General features: G+C 34.3%; 1 protein-coding gene across 2 annotated transcripts; it reads left to right on the top strand.

The window, feature by feature from the left end:
* Positions 1 to 26,141, top strand: LOC119002515 (uncharacterized). 2 transcript variants are annotated; one of them, XM_037068460.1, is made up of 7 exons: positions 1 to 181; positions 1,480 to 1,563; positions 8,052 to 8,150; positions 9,543 to 9,755; positions 11,956 to 12,062; positions 23,558 to 23,667; positions 24,412 to 26,141. In XM_037068460.1, the coding sequence occupies exons 1-6, from the start codon at positions 4 to 6 to the stop codon at positions 23,639 to 23,641; spliced, it is 765 nt and encodes a 254-aa protein (XP_036924355.1). In that variant the 5' UTR covers positions 1 to 3; the 3' UTR covers positions 23,642 to 23,667; positions 24,412 to 26,141. The 2 variants fall into 2 exon arrangements, with proteins under 2 accessions (XP_036924355.1, XP_036924354.1); XM_037068459.1 differs by having other exon boundaries at positions 1,474 to 1,563.
* The last annotated feature ends 354 nt before the right edge of the window (positions 26,142 to 26,495 follow it).

The following is a 26,495-nucleotide window of genomic DNA, read 5'->3' as shown; positions in this document are numbered from 1 at the left end:
TGCATGCACGAATCACCCAACAATAGCCAGAACAACTTCAGGAGGATAGCTCAGCGCATAGTGATTAAATTGTGCTTTCTTTGTTCAGTAATGTCTGAGGAAGTGACTTATGCTACTCTCCAATTTCCAAATCCTTCTAAGTCAAAGAAACTCCAGGAAAGCTTCGGTCTGAAGAAAACAGGTAAGGTCCTCTATGCAGGATCAGACAGACCAAAGACTATTCAGCTATACTACTGGTGAGTTCTCCTGGCTTCAACTCAAGGCTGTTAGGCTCTTCTGAGGTTCAATTATGCAGTGCTAGTTCATAGTAAAGTTGCTATACCAGACCCTGAATTTATCTATCTTACTTAGTTGGTAAGATCATTATAGAGTATAAAAGAAGACTGTAGTCTGAGCTTCTAGAAATCCAGATTCCTGGTGTCACCAGGAATCCAATTAGTATCGTTTTAAAATATTTTTAGAGATTATAGGCTTAGGGGAAAAAAACAGTGACAGCATGAAAATAACTCCCCAGGATTTTAATTTAACTGCTAAAAGATATTAAGTAGACATATGCTATGGGATTCAAAGGATCGCACTCTACTCAGTGAAGTAAACATTTCTTTCTTTCTAAGATGGAATGGGCTGAAGGCTCCTTATTTCAACATAATATAATTCCAGTCCACACAATTGCAGTCTGTTGTATCCATCAATTCAATCCCTAGAATGTTAGATATAACACTGAAGCAGTAGGAAGACAAGTTTTGAAAACATCAAAATCATATTTATTGAAATGTTGTTTTTGCAATGAGATATACAGTTTCTTGCACATTCCTGAGATTATTTTTGTACTTTATAACTTTTAATTTACATATTTACATATTTTTGTATGTTTTTAAATTTGTTTTTAAGTCCTTTAGGTTTTAATATAAAATTACATCTTCCATAAATATGTGGAACTTTTAATTTGCTTATTTACCCCAAAGTATTTGATATTCAAATGATGAAGAAAAAGCAGTCCATATAAACAAACTTGATTATAGAATTTTAGGCAACAGGTTAGTAGATTATATTTTAGAGACAAATTTCCCAAATAGAGTCATCTTTTCTGTGATGTTTGATGAAGGAACTGTGTGTATAGAGGTATTACATCATCACCATCCAATTAGTATCATAGGCAACTGGTCTCAGGAGGTTACAAAACTGGAGAAGCAATTTATGTTCAGTCACATACTTCCCCAATCTTAAACAACTGTTATTACATTTTCACAATATTTTTATTGTTTTACATACATCTGGGTAGGTTGCTTGAATTTCACTTTAGTAAAAAGAAACAAGGAGTTTGTGTATTAAGAAAGATACACGATCAAAATCAAGTCAAAAATAGTGGGGCTATCTGAATAGTTAGAAAGTAAAAAGAGGACTGGAACAAAGAGGGCTTTTTTATTTTTTAAATACTTTTACCTTCCTCTCCCTGTACATATAATCGTGAAGTGCCGGAACTGGAGCTGAATGGTGCACCTGAGAACAGACCAGGGGCAGCTGAGAGCACAACTGAGGCGGCAGAGAGCAGAGCCATGAGAGGTGAGAACTAACGGAATAAATAGGGAGACTGGGTCACAAGGAAATTTAAAAAAGACAGGATGTGAGATGTTGTGGCATAAAAATTAGAGATTACTTTTAAAAATAAAAGACAGACAAATTTTGAGAAATGAAGGAGGGTAAACACAAGGTGATACACTCATACCCTTTATGGGCAACCATCTCCTTTTTTATTATTTTCTCCATCTACCCCCAGATTTTTCATATCCTTTTCTGTTTTTTTCTTATTTTTATAACATTAAACATTCCAATTTTTATGATTATATCCTTTTCTTATATTTTATGGGTGATTTCCTTACATTGCCTTTTAATTTTCCTATCAGAAAATGTGTTCTTAGTATTATTTTATTTCACAAATTCTTGTTTTCTAAAGGCTTTTTATAATATTCTATTTTATGTATATAAGAAAATCTCTTACTTCTCTGATGGCTTTTTAAAATTATATTTTCAAGTCAACCTTACTGAAGTATAATTTAAATACAAAATAATTTTCTCACATTTACTGTAGAGTTCACCAAAATTAATATACACAATATATTTGTCACCTTTAAAAGACACTTGTGTGACTTCCAATTATCCTCACTGCATTATCAACAGTCTTGGCTGCAGATAATCATTGACCTGTTTTCTGTCATACTGGACTATTCTGCCTGGTCTAGAATTTAATAAAAATGAATTTGAATAACATATACTCTTCATGACTGTCTTCTTTCATTAGCATAATTAAAAATTTCAAGTATATTTTATTAATTATGCTATTACAGTTGTCCCACTTTCTTTTTCCCCTTTATCCTCCTCCACCCTTTTTTTCTTCAGCATTCCTCCACCCTTAGATCACGTCCACGGGTCATACATACAAGTTCTTTAGGTTCACCATCTCCTATGCTATTCTTAACCTTCCCCTGTCTATTTGTATCAATTATGCTTCTTATTCTCTGTAGCTTTTCCCACATTCTCACTCCACCCCCTCTCTGCTGATAATGTAATCTTCACTTCTGTGATTCTTTTGCTGTTCTAGTTGTTTGCTTCATTTGTTTTTGTTTTTTAGGCTCAGTTGTTGATAGTTGTGTTTGTTGTTATTTTACTGTTCACAGTTTTGATCTTCTTCTTAGATATGTCCCTTTGGCACTTCAAATAATAAGGGCTTGGTGACGATGACTCCCTTTAACTTTACCTTACCTGGGAAGCACTTTATCTGCTTTTCCATTCCAAATGATAACTTTGCTGGATAGAGTAATCTTGGATATTGGTCCTTGCTTTTCATGACTTTCAATACTTCTTTCCAGCTCTTTCTGTCTGTTTCTTTTGAGAAATCAGCTGATAATCTTATGGGAACTCCTTTGTAGGTAACTGTCTCCTTTTCTCTTGCTGCTTTTAAGATTCTCTCCTTATCTTTAGTCTTGGGTAATTTAATTATGATGTGTCTTGCTGTGTTCTTCCTTGGGTCTAATTTCTTTGGGACTCTGAGCTTACTGGAGTTACGTGTTTATCTCCTTCACCAGATTGGGGAAGTTTTCTTTCATTATATTTTCAAGTAAGCTTTCAGTTTCTTGGTCTTCCTCTTCTCCTTCTGGCACCCCTATGATTCATTTGTCAGAATATTTAAAGTTGTCCCAGAGGTTCATAAATCTCTCCTCATTTTTTGAATCCTTGTTTCTTTATTCTGTTCCTGTTGAATGTTTATTTTTTCCTTTTGTTCCAAATCATTGATGTGAGTCCTCATTTCCTTCCCTTTAGTGTTGGTTTCCTGTATATATTTTTTATTTCACTTTGTGTAGCCTTCACTTCTCCCTTTATTTTATAGCTGTACTTAATCATTTCTGTGTACATCCTGATCACCAGTGCTTTGAACTCTGCATCTGATAGGTTGGCTATCTCCTCATTGCTTAGTTCTATTTCTGGAGTTTTGATCTGTTCTTTTATTTGGGCCATACTTATTTGTCTTGGTGCACCTGTTGCATTATAAGGGGCAGAGCTTTAAGTATTCACTATAGCAGGGCAACCCACTTCACTGTGTTGTGGCACAGTCTGGATGAATGCTTCTTCTTTAACTCCTTGGTTGTCAGACTTCCATGCAGTTCAATTTTCTGGCAATTTTGGTTGTTTTTTGCTTTTAAATTGATCAATGTCCTTCTTTTGATTGTGCAAGGAAGCAAATCATATCTACCTATGCCTTCGTCTTGGCTGGAAGTCCTCATTAGCATAGTGTTTTTGAGATTCATCCATGTTGTGCAGATTAGTAGTTAATTCCTTTTCATTGCTGAGTAGTAGTCCATTGCATGGATATACCACAATGTTTATCCATTCACCTGTAGGTAGATATTTGTTACTTCCAGTTTAGGGCTAGTATGAATAAAGCTGCTTTTATGAGCATGTCTTTTTGTAGACATATTTTTTAGAAATTATATTAGGTAACTATCTTTGTAGGAGTAAAATTTTAGTTTTGATTGGAGTATGTTTAACTTTATAAGAAATTGTCAAAACCATTTTCACATTTACACTTCCACCAGAAAGTATATTTACAGCAATTTTGAAATTTCTTGATTGTATTAGCTCTACTTTTTCTAAATTGCTCATCTGTGTTTTATTTTTTCCTCAGTCTTTCATGTTGTCAATTTTCTTCAAATATCTGGTAATCCTTGGTTACTTGTAAGAGTATGATAAGAAATCAATTTTGTTGGTCCCATGTGTATATGTGATTGGCTTATTAAATGTAGCCTTCATGGACTGGGGCAGTTCCCTGAAAAACTCCATTGTCAGTGTTGGTAGGTTTTTTTCACTGTCTTTGGACAGTTAATTGCTCTGGAGATGAATCCTCCAATACACCACCCCAGGCAGCCTCCTATGAGAACGGATAAGAGAGGTTAAGTCAGTTTTATGGAGTGGAGGAAAAATACTGATGAGGGGAGTCTGCTTGTATCTTACATGGATGTTTAGGCACATTTTCAGTTTTCAGATTGCTTATACCTCTGCATGGAAAGTACCAGATATCATCAATTCTGGAGCTGTTTTGGGTTCTTAAATGAGAATTAGCTTGCTTTTTTTGCTTCAGTGCTGACTTTGCTTCAGTTTCTAAGGGCTTACAAAGTTACTAGTCTACCTTCTAAAATTTCATTTCTTTGGTTTTCTTCCTCTTTTTAAATCGTGAATCTATGCCTTCTTTAACCCTCTTTCTACATTTTATTGGAATTTTTAGAGAAAACCAAGGGAGAAGAATGAGATCTAAATATAACAATTAATTCCAAACCGATCAATCAACATTTCAGTTAACTCAAATGCAATTTTATTCTTCCCTTTTCCCTAATTTTCTATTATCAAATACCTCCTCTGAATGGAGCTAGCAAAGACAGAGCATTGAAGATGTATACAGTGTATGTCCAAAACTGTCATGGGATTCCAATGAGAAGAAGGGATAATGGATTTGTTTATTTCTGTGCTAGTTAAGAAATTCCCTGAAAAGTAAAGGGCCTCGTCACTTGATGTTATTGGACTCCATATAGGAAAGGTGGTGCCAGTCTTCTCAAGTAGTCTCAAGAGGACTTACCTGTCTTTCTGGCCTCGGAGGACTAGTATTCAAACTGAACAGGCATGCAGATCCAGGCCTCTGTACTAAATCTAGAGCATGCTAGCCTTTGCATCTGAGAAAATACTGGACCAGGTGTCTTTTTTCATGGATTCATAGAATTAACAGCTTCTAATCTGGTATTCCACTGACAAATAGTGAAAGAAACATGTGCTTTCCATCACACATAGGTTTAATGGTTCTCAAAGTACTTCAGAGCTTATTGTCAAACACAAGAGTAAATAAAATTAAGACAAAACAATTAAAAATAGCTACTGAGCTTAGGGGACTCAGAGGCCAGAGGAGGAAGAAAAAGCCAATTTGACTCCAAACAATTCCTGGAAGAGAAAGACAAGCACAATAAACACCCAGCATAATAGCATCATGTAAGATGTTAAATTATAGCCTCACAGGAATTTAAACTGAAATAATATGACTTTCACTATAATAAATTTAGTACATGAACTGAAAGAAAAAAGTAAAGATCATTAAGGCCCCGTGCATGTCCTGGAAGACCATATGAAAGAAATTATTCAAAAATAAAGAGATATTAAAATCATGATAGACTTGAGTAATAAACCCAAGTGATTTAATAGGTAAATACTAAGATTCCATAAACAGCAAAAGTAACAGATATAAACAAGGGAAAAACTAAAGAACAATTAGATACTCTCTAATACTGAATAAAAATGGAGAGAAATTATTACCATTTACTCATCCTGAACTCAGAAAATATACAATTCATTCATTCTAATAAAATAGAAAATCATCATACACTTCAAGTGAGAAACATACTCTGGAAACTTTCTAAACATAGAAGAATTAATAAGGGAAACTTTAGAGGATTATAAAAAAGTAATAGTTGATGGTGGGATGATTATAATAAAATGATAATAATAAGTATTAAATTATTTTTGCAATGAAATAAATGTATTCCAAGAGAGAGTCTATAATAGTCTAGGACAAATTTTACAAAATTCTCACTTTAAAACCTAAGGTCAAGGAGAGAAAGTGTGAGGAAGTAAAGATACTATGAAAGCTCAGGTTGGGGAGTGGGATTGGTAATTATATATAATATTATGCTTTTGTAACTCAGAAACTGTAAGTTATTAGAGCACTTTGGTGGAGGGAGTAAGGTTGTTGTCTTAGGGCTAGTAACTAGTAGAAGAAGAAAGATATACAAGTAGAACTTTTCTAGTACTAAGAAAAAGTAAAAAAAAATTAAGTCTGGATTACATCAGAAAAATGCATGTTAAGTAATCATCAAATTTATAATTCATGAAGTAAATCTTAAAACCATAAATCCATGTACACCAAAAAAATTGAGGTAAATAATATAAAACAAAAATTTTAAGAGGAGATTTTGTTTGAAGTAAATTTGACTCAAGGTTTTTTGTATACTACTTTTGTTACTATAGAATACCTAGCAAAAATCTGATAAATATGAAATAAGTAATTCAATAATTAGATTATTACACTTAATAGATATAAATACACATTTTATATACTTGTAAATTCTTCAGATAACATATCTTTACTGCAAAGAGTTAGTAATTTACTTTTTAAAAACCTACTAAATATTAAAATTTTAGAAATTAATAGACCTCTATCTTTCTGATTATAATACAATAAAAAGAGTAATAATATTAGAATAATCCAAATAATTTTAAATAATTGGGGAAAGATATATTTCTAATAATATATTGATTAAAAACAAAACAAATGAAATTACAGATATTTAAAATGTAACACAAAAACATCTTTTTGAACACAGCTAAAGCTATCAAAGAGAAAGATTTATCACCTCAAATATTTCATTATCAGAGAAAAAGGAATAGCCAAACGTAATGAAAATTTTTTACTTATATATTTTTCATTTTATTTTTATTGTTTATGCTCTTATACTTCCCACTTTCTCCCTTTGCCTACTTCCAATCCTCACATTGCTGTCTATGTCCATGGGATGCACATAAATATTCTTTGGTTAATCCCTTCGCCATTTGATTTCTTGCCATCCTCTTCCCATGCCCCTGCTTCCTGGTGCTGTTGTTTGTTAGTTTATTGTGTTCACTAGATTCCATGTATAAGTGAAATATGTGGTATTTTTCTTTCACTGACTGGCTCAATTCACTTACGTGATTTTCTGGATGGACCTGGAGAATATGAATACACTTTAATAAATGTAAAATAACTTAAGAGAGAATCAATGAATTTAAAAGTTTAAGTTAAAGATAGAATAATTTTGAAGACAGAATATAATCTGAAGACTTGTTTCATTTAAAGGAACCCAATACCAAATTAAGAAAAAATAATAAAAGCAAAAATATCAGATATTAGGAATAGTTTTAAAATATAGCCATAAACTGGGAGAGAATACGTACATATGACTATAGTCCATGCAAATTTATGACAATAAATTTGAAAATCCAGAGGAAATAGGTGATTTTCTAAGAAGCTGATATTAAAGAGAACAACTGAAAAGATCAATCATCAGAGAATGGGTAGGAAATTGAATTAAGTAATACATTTCAATACTAGTGTGGAAAAGTGAGGAAGAATATCCGGCAGGTGGTCAACACTGATTACATGGAGACGGAAGACACACCAAGGAAAGCAAGATTGAGAAGATGGGGTGGGGGGATGACTGATAAATTATAAACCAAACAGTGTCCATAAAAATACTCAGAATATGATTATAATTACATTTATGTGAAATTGTGTTTTTAGTGTTAGATGTGAATCTAGAGACTTCACATAAATGAGGGCTGCTTGATTTTGCAAATTATTTTTTTCATTAAAATAGAGTTAAATGGTCCTATACGCTGAGGTGCAGAGGAGGTTAGGGAAAGAGAGAGGAGCATAAAGTGTGTTTTTCATCTCGTTCTTCTGAATTTGTGCTTCCTCATAGAACATTCTAATCCATGGAAAGTGTGGGGCATTGTGGCTTTCATTGTGCTGATGCTGAACTTGGCAGTGATGGCTGGACTGGGAACCCTGATATTAATGGGTAAGTTTCCCCTTTTCTCTGAGGCTGTTCTTTCACTTTATCATGCACATCACATTATTCTGATATTATGTTACTTAATATCTGAAGTACTGTTTTCTCAAGTTCTTCACACACAGTCTCATTTAATCTTCATCCCAACCATAACCTACAGGCATATTTTTTCTCAATTTAAAGTTCAGAGTGTCCAAAGTACTTTTTAAATTCCGTATGATTAATAAATGATCAGTGGAAAATCTTTCATCATATATGTGTCATTTTATTTTGTACTTTATAGTTTTAATACCCTTTTTCCTTTCATGTTTTCATCTTTTGCTATATTGATCATATTTTTCCTTCTCCTTGAATACATCCCCAACCCCTGCCAGAATGTGTTTCTTTAAATATCCATTATTTATTTATTTGGGAATTATGAGACTTTTTTAAACCCTCCGTATTTGGGGACGTGTCTGCCCAAGTCTGGATGCTGGCGGGAAGCGCCCTTCCCCATTCACTCCATACAACAGTAAGTGGAAAGGTATCTTGAGGAAATAGAAAATGATTATCACTGTAATTGCTAACATTTCTTGAATGCTCATCTTGGTGATCTTTATCTCATTCAATCCTTATAGAACTTAAATTAAAAATTAAAGTTTCTATTAATTTGCAGAGCTGCCAGGCAACTGATATCTATCTATCGAGAAAAGCCAGGTTATATTGTAATGATTCACAGAATGGATAGCTTAAGAAACTTTCTGGATCTTCTGAATTTCTTTTTTTGTTAAGATGTTGTTTATTTTTAGAGAAAGGGAAAGGGAAGGAGAGAGGGAGAGAAACATCAATGGGTGGTTGCCTCTTAAGTGTCCCCTGCATGGGACCTGTCCTGCAACCCAGGCAGGTACCCTGACTGGGAATTGAACTGGTGGCCCTTTGGTTTTCAGGCCAGCCCTCAATCCACTGCACCACACCAGCCAGGGCTGAATCTTCTGAAGTACTGAGAGACATGGTCCCTGTGTTTTAAACTTTTTCTTTAATTCTGAGTCATGTGCTTACAGATTCTCCTTCAATTATGGTTATAACTTCAAAAAACCTAAATTCATAACACACAGGCTCAGTAATATACTGAATTACACTTTTTTTTATTTTGAAATTTCTGCTTCATGTAGATTTTTTCCATTTTGCATTTAAACTTACTCGGGCATTTCCATAAACAAGAAACTAGTGCACCCTTAAGCAATTTAAATCATTTTTTTCTCAATTAATTTTAATCTTAAAAGTATGCAAGGTTGGTGTTCTACTTGCATGTAGCTACATGTTCTATTAACATGTTTTCCACTAAAGTGTTAAATAACTACTATGATATTAATATAACTTATTGCAAAATTTTGTGTTAAAGTCTCTTGCCATGAATTACAGATTACCGAAAACTCTTCTTCGGCAACAGAACAGCATATGACAAGCCACAGAGCATAACAGGACAGTGGGAGAAAAATATCACATTATACCTGGATATGTACAAAAATATCTCAAATGAGCACATTTTTTTCAAAAATATGTTAGAAAACACATTAAAAGAGTTGAAAGAGTTCACCTCAAAATGCCTTGAGAGATTAAAGAAGCAGGACAGTGGTGAGTGAAATCGTCCATTTCATAATCTCCTCAATAATTTAGGGTCCTCTAACTTTCTCCAGCCTTTTCACCGGGTTCCAGATCTTTAAATAGTGCTGAAATTTAAAAAAACAACAACATGGAAATATGTTAGCCTTTTATAAATTCTTTTATAAAAATGCTTTTTATCTTCCTTGACTAAGTTTCTTTATATGTTATTTAACCATTACTTTTATCAAACCAATTTCCTTCTCTCTCTCTTATTGAATTGAGTTCTCTTAAATCTCTTCTTTCTTCTTTTTTTCCTTAATTTAAATTACCATTTTAATGGAATTTTGCTGGGTACATAGGGAATAAATGTTCTGTACATTTGCATGTCTGAGAAGGTCTTTATTTTGGCTAGATGTAAATTTGAAGGTTAAAAATTAATTTCTTTGAGGATATTGAAAAGATTGCATCTTTGTCTCTAGCAAACAATGTTTTTAATAAGTCTGTTCCCAGTGTGATTTTCATTCCATAAAAGTGACCTGATTTTAGCTTTTAAATACTTTCTTCATTTTTTAGGAGTTGAAATTTTAGGATGTTTTGGGTATGAGTATTTTTAATCATTTATTTGGGGTACACTTTGTGAGCCTTCTCAATCTGAAAGTTTATGCCAAATTTAGGGAAAATATGTGCTATTACTAATAAGTTTATGTTTTCTACTTTGTGTCTTTTTTTTTTGTTTTTATGACATCTCTGCTTCAAATGTTAAAATTTGCAAATTGTTGTGGGAGATTTTCTAAACTTTATTTATCAATCTTTATATTGATTATTATTTTGACAATCATATTTTTTAACCTGATAAAATCTTCTGTGATTCTTGAGAGTTGTTTTTTGTAGCATCTTGTTCTTACTTTTGGAATTATCTAAGTGTGTTAATTAGAGGAGTCATTTAAAATATGACTCTTGTCTTTCCTAATTCTTTTGGAGGGTCGGGATAGACAGGTTTTTTTCTTTTTCTTTTATAATAGGAATTCTCTCTCATGTGCTGGTGCTCCAATATATGTTACAATTCTTGCTTCTCTGTTCATATTTAAAAAAGAAAGGAATGGTTGGTTTGGGTTTACACTTTTGCTATTAAAACAGGATAGGTTTTCTGTTAGGTTTCTCTGGAGATGAGACATCTACCTGGATATTTTCAGAGTGGAAACCAGGGTGGAATGTATGAACAGAAAACTTCCCAAATGAAGATGGTTATAAAGTGTAGCACTAACAATCATATATAAACTTAGGCTTTGCTAGATAGCTTATTCAGTTTCCTCAGAGAGGAACTACATCATTTCTCCTGCTGAAAATCCTATACCCTCTCACTAATTTGTCTTCCTTTCACTCTTTATTTACTCTTTCCTTTCCCACCTTCTTTCAATATAAAAAAAATGTCAAGCACTTGGGAGGAGACCCTGATAACATACAGTTTTCAGCATAATAGCTTAACAATTCTTCATCTTGAGGATCTTATGATATGATAGGAAAAGCAGAGGAGTAAACAGATAACTATATAACTCAGTATAAGAAATGCACATAATCATAAATATATAATGAAAAATATATAGTTGGAGGGGATAGTCAAGACTAGATGAGGGTACAATATTCAATGCTGGGACTGAAAACATATTAAATAAAAGTGATGGGCAATAGCCTGACACTCTCAGGAAAAGTTCAAGGTATTCAAGATATATGTGGGCTGATAGGAATAAAATTTGAATGTCATTAGGGTTTGTGGAAATAACATGGGAGGTTTGAATTTTAACCTGAAAGCAATGGCAGAACACTAAATAATTTAAAGCAACATCACTGGAAACAGCAGAGTGATGAGGTTTCTGTAGAAAATTTACCATATTAGAGATGGACTAGGGTCTTGTTGCAGCAATCCAAACACTGAAGTTTTCTCTGAGTGCTTTTAATAATCCCTTCATCATTTTTCTGCCTCTGTATCTATGATTCTTCTATCTCAGATAGTTTCAGATCCATACCCCATTTAACTTCATATCATATTCTCTTCCTTCTCTCATATGTTAAACAATCATCTCATTTAATATATAAACTTTGCTAATCATTACAATATATAGTACAGATGTTTGGAAATTCTGATATATATGCTTACTGATTGTATATCTCTGCATACATATTATGCATATACATGTACCAGTGTCAAAGACTTTCCTTGTTTACTTTTCAGATCTCAGATGTTGCTCATGCTCAAAGGCATGCAAATGTCAGAATGGGAGCAAAAGGAATTCCTCCTCCCTGAGATGTGACAGTGAGATATTTGGGAATAGAACTCAGGTCTGTGTTATGATTTTTAGTCTGTCCACAGAAATAATTTGGTATTGTTAGTGGTACAGGTAAGACGAATATTAATCCTTGGCTGTTACTATGGCCTTTATGCCTTTTATGAGTGACCCCTCCCTCTGAGGGGAGTTCATTGGAGAATTCCTATATCTCAGTTTTAAATAGCAAGAATATACAATTGTTTGGGTAACCAGTTAATACACATATCACAACAGGTAAGTTATTGAAATCTCTCTCTCTCTCTCTCTCTATATATATATATTATATATATATTTGGTATTTCTTATCCCTTGTAATTGCTTTTGAGGCATATATTAATAGACAATATATAAAAACTAAATCATGAAATTCTCCTCCCTCTTAAAGTGATTGTACACCAATGAAAAATTGCAGTTTTGACTATAGTTCACTTGGTACAATCATATAAATAATCTATTTTATTTTCACATGTTACAACCCTACTTAGTGTTATTAAAGTTAAAATACAAAGAAATCAGATAAAGTTACTGCAATGTCCATGATTATTTTGCTGTTACTGTTTTTATTAATATTTTAGTGAAAAAATGCCAAATTCTTAACTGTGCAATGCTCAAGTCTTACTATCCAGCAACATCTGATTGTTTAATTTGCTACAATAACATTCTCCAACCCAACAGATCTTATTACCACCATTAATTTGAATGAGTTTCATGGCTCTGTAATTTTTGCCCTTTATGATTTTATTACCTGACTTATTATTTTGTTCCTTTTCAACTTGATTAATCCAACTCAATTTTCAAGTGTCAACTTTGTTGCTTCTTTGCAAATATTATTGTCAATTTGGGGCTTTCTCTGTCATCATTATATTTTTAGTCAATAGCTTTGAATGTGTTCTGCTAGATTTTAGCTTTTTAAAGGTAGAAAATGTGTCTTATTCATTATTGTATATCTGTTTGTGATACTGAGAACACTTTAAACCTAGCTGAAGTATATACAAGGTTTCTTCAAATGTCTGATTTTTAAAAATTGTGACCTTTTTCTATAAGGAAAGGAGTATTTAGAATGTCAAAGGAAAGACTTTGTATTGGTTTAATGTATTATTTTGATAATCTATTAAGGATAGAAACATCTCAATCAGAGAAAAAAATTAAAAAATAGTTAAGAAATTGAGAAAAATTGAGAGAGGATTTAGAAGATGGTGGATTAGTAGGTGGAAGCTGAGCCCAACTGCTTGTCCCACCAGCACTTATTTTTGGATGGTCATCTGACAAGTGACCTGAATAATCAACACAATCTCAACTCATATGAATTTTTGAAGCCAAGGAATACAGATGACACTTTGCACTGTCTGTACCTATACAACAGCAGATAAAATATGGTGGGTGGTTTGATTCTCAGTCAGCCAGCCAGTGGGAAAAACCCATCAAAAAATGACCCAACAAGAGCCAAAGCCCAATTACAACAAGAGAACCCACATCAACAGCATAAAGGGCATCCTTAGAGCATCCAGCTCAGAGGATCAAGGAGACTGCACTAATGAGTCCCACAGGTCTATTACCACAGAAGGCCACCCTACAAAGACAGGGAGTCAAAACAGATCAATCTAATCTAATGGACAGAAACAAAGAAAAAGAGTCAGCTAAAATGGGGAGACAAAGAAACAACTTCCAATCAAATGGGAAGGAGGAATTCCCGGAAAAAGAGCTCAGTGAAATTGAGGCAAACAATCTATCAGACATAGAGGTCAAAATAATGGTTATAAAGATGCTCAAGGAGCTCAGTGAGAACTACAAGGAACTCTATAGAAGCTACAAGGAACTTACTGGGAACTAGATCAACATGAAAAAGAACATAGAAACTATGAATAAAAGCCAGGGAGAAATGAAGAATACAATAGAAGGAATTGAAAGCAAGCTAGATGAAGCAGAGGATCAAATTAGTGATTGGAGGTCAAGGTAGAAAAAAACACCCACAAAGAGCAACAAAATGAAAAAAAAAGATGCAGAAAGGAATAGGATAGTTTAAGGGAGCTTCAGGACAACATGCAACATCATAATATTTCCATTATTGAGATACCAGAAGGAGAAGAGGAGTAAGGGATGGAAAACCTGTTTGAAAAGATAATGACAGAAAACTTCCCTAATTTAGTGAGGGAAAAAGTCACACAGTCCAGGAAGCACAGAGGGTCTGATCCAGATGAATCCAAATAGGCCCACTCCAAGACACATCATAATTAAAATGTCAAAATTTAAAGACAAAGAGACAATCTTACAGGCAGCAAGGGAGAAACAGCTATGAAAGTAGCTCTGATAAGGCTAGCAGCTGATTTCTCAACAGAAAAGACTAAAAGCCAGAAGGAATGACAAGAAATATTTCAAGTAATGAAAAACAAAGGCCTGCAACCAGGACTACTCTACCCAGCAAGGCTCTCAATTAAAGTGGAAGGTGAAATAAGGAGTTTCCAGACAAAAAAAAAAAAAAAAAAAGCTAAAGAGTATATCTCCACCAAATAGCCATGCAAGAGACGCTAAGGAGACTGTTTTAAGAATATGAAGAAAAGCAAAAGATGGAAACACAGGTACAAAGGGGAACATGGCAATGAATAAGTACTTATTGATAATAATCTAAAATGTAAATGGACTAAATGCTCCAATCAAAAGATGTAGGGTAACTGAATGGATAAGAAAACATGATCTGCATGTATGCTGTTTGCAGGAGACCCACCTCAGAACAAAAGTTCTACACAGGCTCAAAGTGAACAGATGAAAAGAATATTCCAAGCAAAAGGACATGAAAAAAACCTGGGCTATCAATGCTTATATCAGACAAAATAGACTTCAAAACAAAAACCATAGCAAGAGAAAAAGAAGATCACTATATAATACTTAAGGGAGTAGTCCAACAAGAGTATATAACCCTTGTAAATGTATGTGCAGCTAAACACAGAAGCAGCTAAATAAATAAGGAAAAATTTGGAGAACTTCAAAAAGATTGACACCAACAGAGTCATCATGGGGGATTTTGATATCCCACTATCAAAAATGGATAGACTTTCCAAATAAAGAATCAGCAAGGATAGTGTGGCATTGAGTGACACTGTAGATCAAATGGAGTTAACATTATATATATAACTATATATAAAACTATATAACTATATATATGGAGAGAGAAAGACAGAGACAGAGAGAGACAGAAGCAGGGGGAACACTTCACCCCAAAGAAACAAAATATACATTCTTTTCAAATGCACATGAACAGTTGTCAAAGATAGACCACATGGGAGGACAAGCCTCAACAAATTCAAGAAAATGGAAAGCGTATCAAGCATCTTCTTAAATCACAATGGTTTGAAACTAGAAACAAACATCAAGGAAAAACTCAAAACATTCAAATACATGAATACTGAGTAACATGTTATTAAATAATGAATGAGTTAACAAGAAATCAGAAAGTATCTGGAAACAAATGACAATGAACACAAAACAACCCAAAACCTATGGGGCACAGCAAAGTCATTCCTGAGACGAAAGTTCATAGCAATATAGCCCTACCTAAAGAAGATTTGAAAAATCTCAAATAAACATTTCAACCTTACATCTATAAAAACTAGAGGAACAACAACAAAAAGCCCAGAGTGAGTAGAAGTGAGGCAATAATCAAGATCTAAGCAAATGTAAATGACATAGAGACTAAAAAAAACATTGCAGAGGAGCAATAAATCCAGGAGCTTGTTCTTTGAAAACATAAACAAAATGACAAACCTTTAATGAGACTCGTCAAGAGAAAAAGAGAAAGGACCCAAATAAAATCAGAAATAAAAGAAGAGAAGTTACAATCAATACCACAAAAATACAAAGGATTGTAAGAAATTACTATGAACAACATTATTTCAAGAAATTGGACAACCTGGGTGAAATGGACAATTTCTAGAAACATACAGTCTTCCAAAACTGAATCAAGAACAAGCAGAAAGACTGGATAGACCAATAGAACTAGTGAATTCGAAGCAGTAATCAAAAAACTTGAGACACATAAAATCCCTGGGCTGGATAGTTTCACACATGAATTTTACCAAATATTTAAAGAAGAACTATCTATTCTTCTCAAGCTTTTCCAAAAAATTCAAGAAGAGGAAAGACTTTCAAACTCTTTACTAAGACAGCATCATTCTAATTCCAAAACCAGGTGAAGACAAAACAAAGAAAGAAAACTACAAGTCACTGTTTTTGATGAACATAAATGCTAAAATTCTCAATAAAATACTGGCAATCCGGATCCAGCAGTACATTAAAAAGGTCACACACCATGACCAAGTGGGATTCATCCCAGGGATGCAAAGATGGTAGAATATTTGCAAATCAATAAATGCAATACACCATATAAACAAAATGGAGGAGAAAAATCACACGATCATTTGAAGAGATGCTGAAAAAGCACTTAATAAAATCCAGCACCCACTTATGATGAAAAGGTTCAGCAAAGTGTTAATAGAGGGACCATACATCAAGAATATTAGGCCATATACAAGAAACCTGCAGCCAACATCATACTCAACAGGCAAAACCAAAAAGCTTTCCCCTTAATCAGGAACAAGACAAGGATACCTATTCTTACCACTCTTATTTAACATAATACTGGAAGTTCTAGCCACAGCAGACAAGAAAAAAAATAAAAGGCATCCAAACTGCAAAGGAAGGAAGTAAAACTTTCATTATTTGCAGATGACATGATAGTGTACATAGAAAATCACCAAAAAACTACCCAACTTAATTAGTGAATTTGGCAAAATAGTGGGATACAAAGTTAATATTCAGAAAGTGATGGCATTTTTGTAATTCAAAACTGAAATATCAGAAGGAGAAACTAGGAGAAAATCCCATTTAATATAGTGACAAGAAAAATAAACTACCTAGGAATAAATATAACCAAGGAAGTAAAAGACTTGTACTCAGGAAACTATAGAACACTGAAGAAAGAAACTGAAAAAGATACGAATAAATGGAAGTATATACTGTGTTCATGAATTGGAAGAATTAACATAATTAAATGTCCATACTACCCAAAGCAATCTATAGGTTCAATGTAATTCTTATTAAAACACCAATGGTGTATTCCACAGGTGCAGAATAAATGTTTCAAAAATTTATATGGAACCATAAAAGACCTCAAGAATGCTGAAAAAGAACAAAGTAAGAGGGATCACAAAGCCTGATATCAAACTATAGTACAAGGCCACTGTAATCAAAAAAGTCTGGTACTGGCATAAGAACAGACACATAGATTAATGGAACAGGATAGAGAACCCAGAAATAAACTGATGTCTTTGTGGTCAATTAATATTTGACAAAGGGAGTAAGAGGATAGAATGGGGTAAGAATATCCTCTTCAGCAGATGGTGCTGAGAGATTTTTTTTTTACCGGTACATGTAAAAAAAAAAGAAATTAGACCACCAACTTACACCATAAAGCAGAATAAACTCAAAACAGATAAAAGACTTAAAAATAAATCATGACACCATGAAAGTCTTAGAGAACAATACAGGCAGCAAAATTGCAGATATCCCAAGTTGCAGTATTTTTGTTGATATATCTGTAGGGCAAGGGATTGCACAAGACATCCCTTGTGCAAGGGATGCACAAATGGGATTACATCAAACAAAAAAGATTTTGCATGGGTAAAGAAGCCATTATCAAAATGAAAAGGAAACCTACAGTATAGGAGAACATCTTTGCCAGTGATATATTGGACAAGGGTTTGAATCCCCAAAATATATAAAGCACTCACACAACTCTGCAACAGGAAGACAAACAACCCAATTAAAAATGGGGGAAGGACCTGAACACTTCTCCAAGGAAGACAATCAGAGGGCCCAGAGACATATGAAAAGATGCTCAGCATCACTAGCCAACAGAGAGATTCAAAGGGGCTGTGGGGGAATGGTTGAAGAGGTGAGGGGATTAAGAAGTACAAATATCAAAAGAACTTAAACACTTCTATGTTCATAGCAGCACCATTTACAATAGCCACATTCTGGAAACAGCCTAAGTGCCCATTGGTGAATAAGATGATCAACATACTGTGGAACATTTACACAGTTGCTATACAGCATAAAGAAGGAAGGGACTCTTATCTTTCACAACAGCATGGATGGAACTGAAGAATAGATGCTAAGTGAAATAAGCCAGTGGGTAACAGACAAATACCATATAATCTAATCTATAAGAGGGACCTAATGAACAAAGTAAACTAACAAGAAAAACAGAACTAGAGGCACGGAAACAAGGAACAAACTCACAATGACCAGAGGGGAGGGGAGAGGAGAATAGGGTTGAAAGAAAGGGAAAGTACTGGGCAAGGCACATGTATGAATAACCCATGGACATGGACAACTGGGAGGAGAATGACTGTGGGGTGGGCTGGATGGAGGAGGGCAAAGGGGGGAAATTAGGACAATTGTTATAGAATAACAATAAAATATTTAATTAAAAAAGAAGTACAAACAAGTAGTTACAGAATAGCTATGGGGATGTAAAGTACAGTATAAGAAATGGAGTAGCCAAAGAACTTATACACAAAGACCCATGGACATGAACAATGGTGGGGGCTTGCCTGATGGGGTAGGGAATGCTGGTTGGAGGGAGTCAAAGGGGGAAATTTGGGGCAACTGTAATAGAATAATAATAAAAAATTAAAACAGAAAAATTGAGATAAAATTGTTTTGGGCTAAACCTAATTAGGTGTGAGGTATGAAGAAAAGAGAGCAGACTATGATAAGTTTAAGTTTTCTTTCTTGAATTTACACATAAGAAAAAAATTATCATCTGGACAAGTACATGCAAAAAAAAAAAGAAATTAGACTACCAATTTAAACCACACACAAAAATAAACTCAAGACGAATAAAAGACTTAAATATAAGTTATGACACTATTAAAGTCTTGGAGAAAAATGTTGGCAAAAAAATTTTAGATATTCCATGCAGCATTATTCTCAATGATACATCCTTTAGGGCAGGGATATAAAATAAAAAAATAAACAAATGGGACTACGTCAAATTAAAAAGCTTCTGTACAGCTAAAGAAAAGATCAATAAAGTGGAAAGGGAACTAACTGTATGGGAAAACATATTTGCCAGTGATACCTCAGACAAGTGTCTGATCTCCAAAATATATAAAGAACTCACATGACTCCACACCAGGAAGACAAACAATCCAGGTGAAAAATAAGAACAGGACCTGAACAGACATTTCTCCAAGGGAAACATACAGAGGGTCCAGAGACACATGAAAAAAATGCTCAACATCACTAGGCATTACAGTGATGCAAATTAAAACCATGAAGAGATACCACTTCACACTGGTCAGAATGGTCATCATTAATAAATCAACAAACAAGTGCTAGCAAGGTTGTAGAGAAAAGGGAAGCCCAGTGCACTGTTGGTGGGAATGCAGGCTGGTGCAGCTATTGTGGAAAACAGTATGGAATTTCCTCAAAAAACTAAAGATGGGCTGCCTTTCAATCCAGTGATTCCACTGATGGGATTACACCCTAACAATCCTGAATCACCAATTGAAAAGAACCTATGTGCCCCTATGTTATAGCAGCACAATTTACAATAGCCAAGTGCTGGAAACAGCCTAAGTGCCCATCAGTAAATTAGTGGATCAAAAAACTCTGGTACATTTACACAGAGCAATACTACACAGCAAAAACAAAGAATGCCTATCCCTCACGACAGCATGGATGGAACTAGGGAGTATTATACTCAATGAATAAGCCAAGCAGTGAAAGACAAATACCATATGATATCATCAATAAGTGGAACCTAATCAACAAAACAAACAAGTGGCAAAATAGAATCAGAGACTTGGAAATAAAGAACAAACTGACAGTAACCAGAGGTGAGGGGGGAAGGGCATAACCGGGGGGGAGGAAGGGAAGGGTCAAATCAAGGAACATGTATAAAGGACCTATGGACAAGGTCAATGCAGGGGCAAAGATTGACTGTTGGAGTGGGGGGTCATGGGGCAGGGGATAACAATGGGGGAAAAGGCAGGACAACTGTAACAGAACAACAAGAAATAAAAAAATATCAAGTATATGTATAGTATTTTTATCTTTGGAATTGATACTGATTGTGAACATTAATATGTCAAATTTATGGTACTTGTGAGAATCACATGAACATAAAATGCAAACCTGCAGGTGAATGGGACATGTCAGTAGTGGAGAAAAATTTTAAAAAGTATCTACCCATGATTTTATTAAAAATTAATTACTTATCAAACATTTACCAATGTTTACTATATTTGGGGGAAATAACAGATGAGTCATCATCAAGGGGAATTTGATCTTGGTAAGAAAGCTTTGCTAAATTAAAAACTATCCAAAACGACTTGGTAAATTGGAAAAAGGAGAAGCCACGGGATAAAAACCTACATATCCACACTACATGGATCAGACAAACAGGACACTAGCACAAGTGTTTAAGAGTACGTGATTAAAGAAAAAGGAGAAAGAATGGAAGCTGATGAAAAAAAGGAGCTTCAAGAATAATGTAAACAGTAGAGAATTGGGTTTATTTCTGGGTTTTCTATTCTGTTCCATTGGCCTATATTCCTGTTTTTATGCCAGTACCAGGCTGTTTTGATTACAGTGGCCTTGCAATACAGTTTGATATCAGGTATTGTGATCCCTCCTACTTTGTTCTTCTTTCTTAACATTGCAGCTGCTATTCGGGGTCTTTTATGGTTCCATATAAATGTTTGAAGTGTTTGTTCTATGTCTGTGAAATATGCCATTGGTACTTTAATAGGTATTGCACTGAATCTGTAAATTGCTTTGGGTAGTATGGACATTTTGATGATGTTAATTCTTCCAATCCATGAACACGGTATATGTTTCCATTTGTTTGTGTCTTCCTTGATTTCTTTCTACAGTGTTGTGTGGTTTTCTGCACACAGGACTTTTACCTCCCTGGTTATATTTATTCCCAGATATTTTATTTTTGTTTTTGCTATATCGAATGGGATTTTTTTCTTGATTTCTGTTTCTGCTGATTCATTTTTAGTATACAAAAATGTCTTCGATTTCTGGATACTGACTTTGTAATCTGCTGTTTTGCCAAATTCATTTATTAGTTCGAGCACCAACTTACACCATGCACCAAAATAAATTCAAGGTGGATAAAAGACTTAAATATAAGCCGTGACACCATTAAAGTCCTAGAGGAGAACATTGGCAGGAAAATATCAGATATTTCAAGCAGCAACATTTTTACTGATATGTCCCCTAGAGCAAGGAATATAAAGGAAAGAACAAACAAATGGGATCTCATCAAAATAAAAAGCTTCTGTGCAGCTAAAGAAAACAGCATTAAAATAAAAAGACAACCAGCTGTATGGGAAAACATATTTGCCAATGATACCTCAGACAAAGGTTCAATCTCCAAAATATACAAAGAACTCACATGACTTCACTCTAAGAAGACAACTAACCCAATTAAAAAATGGGGAAAGGACTTGAACAGACACTTCTGCAAGGAGGACATACAGAGGATCCAGAGACACATGAAGAGATGCTCAATATCGCTTGCTATCAGAGAGATGCAAATTAAAACCACAATGAGATACCACTTTACACCGGTGAGAATGGCTATCATAAACAAAGCAATAAACAACAAATGTTGGAGAGGGTGTAGGGAAAAGGGGACTCTGGTCCACTGTTGGTGGGATTGCAGACTGGTACAACCATAATGGAAAACAGAATGGAATTTTCTCAGAAAACTAAAATTGAACTTGCCTTTTGACCCAGCAATTCCACTGCTAGGATTGTATCCTAAGAACCCTAAAACACCAATCCCAAAGAACCTATGCACCCCAATGTTCATAGCAGCACAATTTACAATAGCCAAGAGTTGGAAGCAACCTAGGTGCCCGTCAGTAAATCAAAAAACGATGGTACATATACACAATGGAATTTTATGCTGCAGAAAGAAAGAAGGAGCTCCTACCTTTGGCAACATCATGGATGGAACTGGAAAGCATTAAGCTGAGTGAAATAAGCCAGGTGTTGAAGGACAAATACCATATGATCTCACCTTTAACAGGAAGCTAAACAACAAAACAAACAAGCAAGCAAAATATAACCAAAGACACTGAAATAGAGAACAGGCTGACAGTGACCAGAGGGGAGAGGGGAGGGATTTAAAGGAACATATACAAAGGATACATGGACAACAACTGAGAAGGGTGGAAATGGGAGGGAGGAGGAGCACGGGGGATGGGAGGGGATGAGAGTAATAGACAGAAAACTGTATTTGAAAAATAATTAAATAAAAAAATTGGGAAAAGAAAAAAAAGAATAATGTTAACAGTGAAAATACCCCAAAACAGTGATGACAAATACTATGTATTATATGCTTATAACGAAAAGGCCTTTCTATTCAATATTTTATTTAACCTTAAAATGATCTATGATATACCTATCATTATCTCTAAGTTTCAGATCAGGAAGTTGAATTTCATGGAGAATAAATAAATTTCTTAAGGCCACATGGGTAATAAGCACCAGAATGCAGGCTCAAATTATAGTCTGCCTATTTTTGAAGCCCAACATATGCCTAAAAATAAAGTTAGTTAACAATTAAAAGACAACTCAGGCAAGAGTGTTATAAATAAAATAATGTTGGTTAAATATTGATAATATTTTATTATTTTCAAACAAATATCTCTTGTGTTTATAAAGGACTGAAACATAGGCTAAATTCTGGGGATGTAATAATAAGCCCTACCTTTATACATCTTTCAGAAGCTTTTATCTAAGTGAATCAAAGCAGTAAATCATGCAAATGGTTATTTTATTGCAATTATGGTCTTTCATATATTCAAATGAAAAGTACAGTGTTCAGAGAGGATAGAGATGGCTTTAAATCTGAATGAGGAAGGAGGAGTAAAATAAAGCCGAAACTCCAGATTTTCTCTTTCAAGTCTTTGAAGCTAATGGAAGAGAAGTTATGTTTTATGTCACTAAAGAAAGTCCATGAGAACAGGAGAGTTTTAAAGACATTATTACCTACTTCAGGGTAGGTCCCAAAGAAGTGAGAAAGATTGGTGGAGTAGGAGAGAGGTAGTAAGTTAGAAATTTGTGGGGGTACTCATTGGAAAGTCTAGTCTTGAATAAATGGGAACCATTCTGCAGTGAATGCAGAAAAAAATTAGAACCCCTACAGATGTAGATATGGTGGTATTTGGGGGTCTAAGAACTTAGCTCATCTGATACTTTCTGCTTTTGCCTATCATCTGATGAATGTTAAGAGTGTAGTGATGTTAAATAGGAAACCTGAAAATAAACAAGGTTTTAAAATTTCACTAAGGGAAAGGGGATAAGGAATCAAGAATAAGTGAAATGATTGTTGAGTGGAACTTTGATGATATGAATCCAGTTCTGTTGTACTTGACTTAGCCCCCAGAGGTATGAAAGAGCAGTAATTGATGTTTCTTTTGTGTTTAGCTGCTCATTACATGTCTTCCATCACCTGTCTCCTGGGAGGATCTGAATTGTACATGCACCGAGATAAAAAAAGATGGCAGATAATGTTTCAAAATTTTATAATTTGACCTGTGAGTTAATCTGTCTCTTCTATCTTGTCAATAATAAAGTAATGTCTGGTATACTAATTTTGAATATGTTTCTCCAACAATCACCTATGTAAAAGGAGTCCCTTGGAATTAGGAACACAGGAGGTAGAAATTCAGAAGCTTTGCTATATTTTTCTGCCTTTCCTTTCACACTACCATCCCTTGATTTGCCAAGGCACTAAAGTATAAACACAAAATCAAATCACAGTCAAGGGCATTACCCTGTATAAGAGAAAGGGTCCTTGTGGAGGCAACAAAGCTATGCTTTGATTTTACTACTTTACATGTTGTATAACATAGTAGGTTTACATACTTCATTAAATGAAGATTATGCAAGTATTTTAAGAGAGTTATAATCAGGGTAACCATGACTTATTTCCAAACTAGAACACTTTTGAGAGTGAAAGGAGGTACTGTTAATAATTACATCAAGACACTGGGAATAAATCAGAAGTGTCCTGGGCAAGCCGAGGTTACTCAATGACGTCCTAGGTGAAACTGGGAACACAAGGCCAAGAAGGTGGGTTGGGATCCTAGACAGTTGAGGGCTCCTGTGAATTCTCACAGGAGGATAGAGAATTACCATAGCTATTGTCACTTCCTTTTCTTTTATCAAGGAAACAATAATAGATTTTGGATATAACAGATTGGATCTGTGAGGTAGTTGTCTGTTTTTTAAAAATAAATAAAGCATATTGCTCATTTTTATTTATTTTTTTGTTACAGGTTTGGCACCTTTTTAAATGTTTCAAGTGCTGAAACAGTGAAGTATGAAGTATTCAATGGGAATTAAGCAACTGGAAAATTTCATGACTCTAGTAGTTAATATTTGTGAAAACAAAGTAGATATGCCACATTTTAGCCCTAGATAAACACAAATGTATAGCTTATTATATTACAAAATGTAAATATCATATGCAAGCTAAAACTATGCAAAAAAAATCTCAGAATCAAAGAAAAATTTTTTATTGTTTTGTGACCTGAAAATTTTTTTCTCGACATTAAAACTCTATTACTTTTTATTATAAGTAAATATGGAAATAAATATAGTGAAATTAATATTAGTTATTACATTAGAATTTGTAATATTAGAACATTGAGAATTAAAGTGATTTTTTTTTCATTTTTTTAAGAGTAGCATGAATAATGGAGCAACTTCTTCTGTGGTCCAACTTAGTAAGCATATTGAATATCTTTTCCATGCCTTAGCAAATTGCCATACTCTTTTCTAGGTTGGGATCAGCTTTTAACATTTTTATTCTCTGTGGTCATAAAGACATGAAATATTTTCAACAGTTCCTTTCGTGTGATGTTTTTGGCTGTCATTACTTCCTTTAGGTGTCTTAGTCTTCTTCATTGCAACTACCTTTCTTGTTTATGTCAATACATTTCCTTTAGTAATGTCCTCCTAATGCATATCAAGACTCTGAAATGATGACAGTGTCAATATTTCTCTGGTTAGCTCTCCCTTCTTTAATTGTATTAGATTCTTATCTGCACAGTGTGGTAAAAAAGTTCCGATCACACTTCTTTCACTATTACTTCCTGTTAGGATGATTGAATATTTTCAGTGGTATGCTTGATATCTTTTTTTTTTAAACTCAGCTAAAGAAATCACATGATGTAGAGTCAATAGCCTGTCCAAATGTCCATAAAGAATAAGATTTTAGTGTCTGGTGGTAAGAAGCATATTTTCACTCTAGGACCTAAGAGAATCAGTGTGACCTTCTTGTTTTGTGGAGGCAGCAAAATCAGGCTCCAGAAACTGATTTTGCCTGCCAGCAATTTATTTAGCATAGATTCACTGTGAGAAATACAATAATTTTATAAGCCAAAACTTAGGGTATAGGGTAATATCTCTTAGTAAGCCAAATAAGGAAATAATACACTTCAAACCAATGACAGACTAATCACGCTATTGTTTTAGGCAAGGGGATAATGAGAAGACTAAAGTAAAATTTTTAACATGAGGTGTGCCTTTTTGTTCAAGGAGAAGGCACACTCGAGAGAGTCAATGACTATCAAGAGCTGATTTCCACCATCCAGCACAAAGCAAAAGTTTCGTAGCTAGAACACGTTGCAAGGTAACAAAGATGCCAGTGTTAGGCGGCAAGCTGAGATGCTCTAAAGACTATTGCTCTTGAGACCCCTGCTTGGTTGAAACACCACTAACAATGAAGGAGTCACCTTGGCCACAGTAGAAGCAAATATCAAAAGGGTCTTCAGAGAGTTTTTAGGTTGGGAAAGAGTCACCTCACTCAAGTAGAAACTCTCAGATAGTCCTCACACACTTTCAGTATTTATAGTCTCAATGTCCCCTTGACGTAGTTGCTGACAATCAGCCTCTACCCTCTTAGGAGATGTCCACAAGTCGGCAATTGGTTGAAATGGACTTGTTATGAATAATAAGAAACTCATTTCACCTTTAGGGTGCTAAAATATTTCTCCTTTTAGTTCTAACAGTTTTTGCTTCTCATAATTTGATGTTACATTGATAGGTGCAGACACTTTAAAATTATTATACCTTATTAGAGAACTGACCACTTTATCATTATGTAATACCCTTCTGTATCCCTGATAATTTTTCTTGTTCTTAAGTCTGCTTTGTCTGAAATTAATATAGCTACTCCAGTTTTATTCTGAGTGGTGTTAGAACGATGCATCTTTCCCCACCCTTTACATATAACCTGTATTGTTACAATTAAAGTTTCTTTTTTTTGTAGACAACATATAGTGGGATCTTTTTAAAATTCATTCTGAAAAGCTCTGGCTTTTAATTGGTGTACTTAGACCGTTCACATTTAAAGTGT

This window comes from Sturnira hondurensis, unplaced genomic scaffold (assembly GCF_014824575.4).
Source record: "Sturnira hondurensis isolate 20B ecotype Veracruz unplaced genomic scaffold, ASM1482457v3 Scaffold0017436, whole genome shotgun sequence".
NCBI classification, from domain to species: Eukaryota; Metazoa; Chordata; class Mammalia; order Chiroptera; family Phyllostomidae; genus Sturnira; species Sturnira hondurensis.
Note: the sequence above shows the minus strand (reverse complement) of the source record. Positions and strands in the feature narration are given on the sequence as shown.